General features: G+C 33.4%; 1 protein-coding gene across 1 annotated transcript; it reads right to left on the bottom strand.

The window, feature by feature from the left end:
• Positions 1-1,989: 1,989 nt before the first annotated feature.
• On the bottom strand, positions 1,990-6,879 carry LOC129873607 (60S ribosomal protein L23a-like). The gene is made up of 2 exons (XM_055948732.1): positions 6,540-6,879; positions 1,990-3,657 (listed from the first exon to the last, which is right to left on the bottom strand). The coding sequence occupies exons 1-2, from the start codon at positions 6,726-6,728 to the stop codon at positions 3,139-3,141; spliced, it is 708 nt and encodes a 235-aa protein (XP_055804707.1). The 5' UTR covers positions 6,729-6,879; the 3' UTR covers positions 1,990-3,138.
• Positions 6,880-7,491: the final 612 nt, after the last annotated feature.

Genomic DNA, 7,491 nt, shown 5'->3' with positions numbered 1-7,491 from the left:
TTTACCTTATTTTCCCGACTGACAGAGTTACCTTATGCTAAGGGGTGACACCACTTCACAAGAAAATTACACTATTTAATTAAGCCATAATTTTAGCTTTATGTATATATACTATATGTTGACTCCCTTTATTTTTTACGAGTGTACTTTTTTTATTTTGTAATGACCCTTAATAGTAAAATAGCTTCATCACTGCAACCCTCATCTTTTATCCAGATTCCAGACTGCCAATGCTAGCAAACTCATAGTGAGAAATTACTAAAGTATTATTTCAAAACAAAACAAAAAAAAACCTCTAATGTTATCAATTAAACTTTAAATTAACCAAATTTTAATAGATCAGATTAGGATAACTGTAGTCCAACAAAAAATATCTCGTGGACCACATATCTTATATTATTTTTGTTTTTTTGCTTTTAAGCAATTGACCCATGAAGTTTTGATCTGAATTGAAACCTAATCCAATAAACCCATAACAAAAAAGTTGCATATGTCATTTCCATTTTCATTTTCTCTTTCACCAAAAGTAGTGTGGATTCATTTATACAATAAACACAATTTCATGTTCTAGTGCGCAAGTTGAGTGAATATTTTACGTTAGGTGCCACGGATATTCCCCACATAAATGTATAAAACTAATAAACCAACATGGATAAAGAATTAAAGCGATTAAAGAAAAGTTAGTTTGAACGAGTAAAAATTGTTTCTTTTTCTTCATTTTTATTTTCTGTGTTTTCTTTTCTTTTAAAAAGGTGAATGATTTGAAAAGCATCTCCGTTAAACATAAATAATTGTTAAGTTTGTTGTTTTATATTTTGCTACCACTATTTATATATTTTTGTCGACCCTTAGATCAATATATCGGATTTAATATTGATCAATTTGCAAGGTTAATATTTATATACAGGGTATAAATAACGTATCCTAATATGCTTACTATTAACATCATTATATCATGATGGATCAATGTAAAAGAAAAAGTCTAGTTAGAATTGACTAACTTACATTTATCTAAACTACTGGTTTTGTCACAATTAAACGGCTGTGAATTCAATTTGGTCAAACAAAATAATTGCAAAATATTAACAAGTGTAAAGAATAAATTTCCCCGATGGTGAAAAAATACTTAATTTGGATTAGTAGGTGTTGTATATTAACATACGTTTTCCCTACTAGTTTAGTTGAGACCAAATTCTTTTTGTTTTTGAGCTAACATCCTTTGTTTTAAAATTCACTCTTGGTGGGGTAAGACGATGATATAGTATAGTAAAGTAATAATTGTCGAAATCAATTGATGCAAATAGAATAGATAGGTGAACAACCAGAGATCATGATATAGAGAAGTTTAATTACATTATTTAGAATACTATATTGTCAAAGATGTTAAGGTGGTCTTCTATATTCAATTTAATTAATTTAAAGGAATTGGTAGGTCACTTCCCCCATATAGTAAAAATTGTACGAGTATCAATTAAGGATTTGGAAGTGTGCATGTTTTTTTTTCTTAAAAAAAATGAACATGTTTGCTTCCTTTCTTCACCTCTAGGTTTATTAAGATGAGAGAAAGACACAAGTATTAGATTGTAATTCATACCTACTATTTTTCATGGTTAGCATTACTTTTCCAACCTGAGAGGAGTAGCATCATATTACTAATATTTTGAGAAGTACGTATACAAGTGCTGCATGCCAATTTTCCACCCAAGAATATTAAGTTTACAAGTGGAAGTAGTCTCCAAATTTGGGAAGATATTAGTTTATGCCGAACGTAAACTAATTAAGATTTCATTTGAGTAAATGAGCATCCATATAAAACGTGCAAACAAGAGAAATCCTAATAATTTCCGCATTTATACTGAAATAACTTCCATAAAGTACTCTTAATTATACTTGATTTTGTAATATTACCTTCTTTTGTAATTTGAAATATTCTTTACTTAGCCAGTTTTTGTTTTTGTTTTTGTTTTTTTAACAAGATTGGGTTGAGATGATCATGTTTGATGCAGTTTGTTTTAAAAAAATCCACCACTTTTGCAAAACAATCTTTACAGACTCCATTTATGAAATTACACTAGGAAACAACCTCTATACCTTAATAAGATAGTGGTAAGGTTGCATTCAGACCACCCTTCTCAAACACCACCTTTGAGATTACACGAGTATAGTGTTGTTGTTGTCGTTGTACCACTTTTGCAAAATCAAGGGTTTGTTAGAACTTAGAACCGTATGGTGTCATACGTTTAGGTTACCCAGACATTAGCGTTCATCTTTATCTGTAGCTGGTAGTGCTGGTTATGGATTTATAAGGAAACGGAGTATCAAAAGCTGGGGCTCCACTTGTCTTTTTTTCCCTTTATCCAGCAGGAAAAATGAAAACAAAAAGTTCAGAGGGAAGAATTATGTTGTGCCCTTGCTAAGGAGGCTAGCAGTAGGACAATTTTCAAAAGAAGCCAAATGATAAGGAGGATTAAGGGGTCTCACCAAAATTGCTTGTGAAATATTAAAGCAAGATCCACCAGGTCCCAGGGAGGATCATTTTTTATAAAGCAGAATCAGTGAGCGACCTTTGAGAAAATGATAAAAATTAGGATAAGAGCCAAAGGACTTAATGTGCCTTGCACTTTTGTCAGTAGTTGGTACGAACTAGGAAGTGTCTGAAATATTCCACTATCTTCTCCCAACCAATCTCTGCATTATAACATCAGCCCAATTGAGAGCCAAGTGTCAAATGGCTCCATGTCGTCAACTTTACAAACCTACAACACAAACATAAATTGGGAAACGATTATAAGCCATCCTCCTGTTATCAAGTATTTGAATGTAACTTAAAAGAATATGATTTCCCACAGATTACGAGTTTTTCCCAATATTTGGGGGAAAATGAAGGCCGCGTTGAACCAAGATGTACATGCATACAGGACATTTAGGCAAAAACCACAATGATTGAATACTTACGTCCCAGAGAGCGGTCAAAATTAAGGTGAAACTACAAATTTGTACCTATAAAGACTAAAGAACATTGCAGCATAAGATCACCTGCATACAAATATAAATCATAAGCTTCTAGTTTCTAACTCCAGCACATTATATAGCCACCAGGTTGGCATGGTAAGGAAAGGAAGATGGAGAATCAATATTTTAAATGGCTTTGATTTTTTTTGCCACATCTAGTGCACTATGGTTTGGTGTCAGCACAACATATGCTTTCTTCGTCCCATCAGGCATGATTGACGTATTTATTTTCTTCATTTCAATCTTAAACAGCTTCTTTACAGCATCCCTTATGCTTTTCTTGTCAGCGTCTTTGTGAACAACAAAAACCAAAGTATTGTGACGTAATATACTCCCCATTGTAGACTCAGTTTTCAGAGGATATTGGATGACCTGGTAATATTCGATTTTGTTCCTCTGTGACGCATTATTGTTGAGACGCTTGGCATTTCTTTCCATCCTCAACATCTTCCGTTCAGATGAGACTGAATTTTGGATATCTAATACATGCCTATTGGTTGATTCATCCGATTTCACTTTAATGGCATATTCTGGCCTTCGTTTCTTGGCATCTTCCTCCTTGAGACCATCAACTTCACAAGATACAGGACACAGAAACCTTGGCAGAAACTGAGAACCTCTAGCACTGAAGCTTGTCAGCATTTCCTGATATAAAACAGGATCAGAAAAACAATTTTCTTTATAGTGCAACTGATGCCGGAAATTAAACCTGTTTTCTAGTTCTTGAAAGTGATGCAGGCAACATTATAATGAGGGATCGTATAACATAGATCAAAGGCCATTTCCATCAGCAAAAAACATTTGGTAGGAACATAACTTTCCATTTGCAGTTTGCCTTTATTAGTTACATTAGGTAAAAAGGAGGGAAGGGCCACGAATCATGAGAGAAATCTCAATAACCTTCAAGCACCTTGTCACATTTCCTTATAGATGACTATGCATGTTTAGACATCCCATACACACAATTTGAAATGCCTTGAAGTATCTTATTCATGTCATGCAACAACAGGAGTAAACTAATGAGACCTAATAACCATAGAAAATACAGTATAAAATGTGAACCTTTGGTTGCTTTCTATCAACAGGAGTATCCTTGTAAAGTCGGATACATTTCTATCAGCTTAAATCTTTTGGTTTAGGCGACAGCCTTGAATTGCCATTGCAAAACCAAGGACATTGTCCAAGGTTCTATCATCTTAACGATGAGCCATCTGTCACCAACCCAGAACACTGTCCAAGGTTCTATATTATCTTAACGATGAGCCGTCTGTCACCAACAAACAATATGCTAATACAACATCTAATTTAACAATGTACACTAGATGATCAAACTATCATAGTGTGAAGACCTCTAACTAAACTTAATCAGAACCACATTTTAGATCCATCAGCTCCACTTAAACCAAATAATAAAAAAGGAAGTGGGGCACAAACATATATCTGAGGATAAGCCATTACAAATTTCAGAAAACTACCAATCAAAAATCATAGAAATCTACCAATCAAAAATCATTCTCCATCCGTCTCAACGTATATAACACTTTTTCTGTTATGGGACGTCCCAAAATTTTCAACACCATTCAGTTAAAAATATTAATCTACGCAACAGTCAGAACTTTCAAGAAACTAAATTTATTTTATTAACTTTTCAACCATTATTTTGATTAAATTTTTTTTTACTAAGACTAATATATTATAGAAGTCAGATTATCATCTTCAACATTTTGTCAAGTCCAACACCATCATATAAAACGAAAGAAAGGGAATACTACAAACTCCAATAAACACTTTTTCAACAGAAACTCACATAGGAGCTCACATAGGAGCACTTAACTTCATTTTTGCAAAAGAAGTTCACATATGCAAATATGATAACACACACCTTATGAACTTCACAGTGACTCGATAGTAAAGTTAATTAGGACTTCCGCATAATGCAAACTCTGTTACCAAACATCTAAGACAAATGTCTGCCCAAACAGCACATTATCTTGGGAGAGCAAGTATTCCACATAGGCATACATGTCAAAAGTATATAACAATCACCGATTCAATAATCATGCCATTTTGGATAATCTTGGGTATGATCCATTGTAAAGTCAATAACGCAGAGAAATAAATGACTTTTAAACAATCAATAGCCAAAGCAAGCACTTTAAACCTGGAATTGCAAACTTTGTTTTCTACCGATATAAAGCAAGAGATACAAGTTAACAGTGATAGCTACTATTTTCATCCTTTCTCAATTTCGAATCACTTTATAATCTTGACTCAAACTAAAGGATATATGTATTGTGCTCTGTTGGTTTATGAAAGGATGACAATGTCAATTATTAGTGAAGGGAAAAGCAAGTAGGGGGGAAAAGGGACACTCTAGGTGATCATCCAAAAAGAAAGAAAAGAATGTATTTCTCTGAGACATGCAGCAGACTCATTTTTTGATGATTAACAGAACTCTGTTCTTCCCTTTTGACAGTAGTGTCGGGTCCAAATACATTTTCCACAATACTTTCAGAAGCTAAGGTCAATAATTCTGAAGATTTGTATAGTAAGCACCATGGAAAAATGAGAACCTAAATTCATAGCTGAGAAAACATCAAAATCAGAGGAGATGACATGAAAGATATATAGTTATTTGAGCTCAAAATAATTGACCACATGAATTAGAAATCTTAAAATCACGGAAAAGGGGTTTCTGAATGATACCAAATTCTTTAAACATTTCATCAAGCAGTTCTCTTATTTCAAGATTTTTCTCTTGGAGACAAACATAAGATATTTGAGTTGAGCTCGATAACCGAAATTTGTTTACAATCGGAAGAAGGAAAAGAAGAAACGAACTTGAACTTATGACATATTACGGTTCTATGCAATGAAGATTCCCAATTGTTGTATCATTCTCGGTATTTGAAGGTTATATCAAGCCTTCTTTTTTTTTTTTAGTTCTTTCAACAATCAGAACATGATGATTCTCTTTTGTCTCTGGAAACTAAGCCCTGAAGATTGAGTGTTCTCATGGCCCGTACCAGAACAGTTCTTTACCTATAGGTGTCTGTCTAGTCAACAATTGTGCTTCCACCATTTGGTGAACTTGTATATACCCTACTAGCTATTTTCCATAAAATAAAGATCAATCCAACATTCTATGTTAAAGAGCTAGGCCTCAAGTCATTGGAAAAATATTAGTCTTAAAGGAAATCCTAAATCCAAGCAATATGCATTATAATTGAAGAAAGCACTAAAACTTGAGCAAAATGTAAAGCTGGACTTGGAGCTATTTCTTGCATCGCAGAGAGTGGAAATTGCTGTTTCAACCTCAAAATATGAATCAGAAACTAAAAAGTATTCCCACTTTAAATTGAGTTTACAAGCAGTGATTCAACAAATAGAAGATTGCGATTACAGTATATATATATATATAGCTAATTAAACATCATCCAAATAAGTATCTAGAAATTAAACATAACCATTTTTGCAAAATATAAAATGTAATATGTCTGCTTGGAATTATAAGGAAAAAAACTCACATCGCTGGTCTGACGGAAATTGCCGAGAAATGAGCAGAACTTTAAAGAAGATGAAGAAGAAGACTCGTGAGAGGGAACAACAGCGAAAGAAAACGTGGCTCTGGTGATTGATACTGAATAACTGAATATTTGATCCTTGCGCCGGCTAGAACAAGAAATAGCCAGCGGAGAGGCTATTGCAGCTGTCATTGTCCAACTACAGAGCAACGAGAAAATCCAGAAAAGTAAGAGAAATTAGGGTTTTGGAGAGCAGGAATCGACAAGGAAACAAACAGGCGTTCTCGTTGACGCAACCTGAACATTGCACGAGGCACTACGCGAGAGAGGAGGGTGATTCGCAAATATTCTGCTTTTAAATTTTATTGCATTTTGGTCCCTGTATTTATATTGTTATAATTTTGTCCCGCTACCAGTGAACAAACTTTAAACTTTTGGTAACCATATATTTGGAGCAAAAAAATAGTTGCCTACTGTCGAAAACAACTGCAGTTGTCATTCAGTGAATTTTCTTGATATCCTTTAATTTTGATTCAACCTTCATTTTTTTTTTTTGCTTATTACTCCCTTTCCTTCATTTCATTGCTGATTGCCCTATACCAAATTTAGAGTTGCAAACATTATTACTAAATACTAAGGTTAGTTAGTAAAATATATATTTTTAATTAAAAATTTTCCAACATACAAATGTCAAGTAACGAAGAGTATTTGCTTTCAAAGCAAAAAAAAATAATCATTTTCCTCTTGAGTCTATTAGAATGCATTAATTGACTTGATAATCTCCATTTTGAATCTTTTGTCAGTGCCAAAGTATATATCCTGACAGGATGTACGCGTCAATCTCCGAATTTTCTAATGTACTACTGCATAAGTTATTTATCTACAAGTTACAAGCACATATTTTACTAGAAGTTTTCATTTGCATAAGTGATTTTGGTTGAAATAAACAGTGAGC

This window comes from Solanum dulcamara, chromosome 11 (genome assembly GCF_947179165.1).
Source record: "Solanum dulcamara chromosome 11, daSolDulc1.2, whole genome shotgun sequence".
Lineage (NCBI taxonomy): Eukaryota > Viridiplantae > Streptophyta > Magnoliopsida > Solanales > Solanaceae > Solanum > Solanum dulcamara.
The sequence above is the reverse complement of the archived record's forward strand: the minus strand, read 5'-3'. Positions and strand labels throughout refer to the sequence as shown.

What these genes read in the sequence shown, in the direction of transcription:
- LOC129873607 (XM_055948732.1), bottom strand. Translation starts at nt 6,728, where the DNA reads ATGACAGCTGCAATAGCCTCTCCGCTGGCTATTTCTTGTTCTAGCCGG. An exon ending in ATTTCCGTCAGACCAGCGAT is followed by an intron (nt 3,658 to 6,539) that starts GTGAGTTTTTTT and finishes GTTTTATATCAG; the next exon opens with GAAATGCTGACAAGCTTCAG.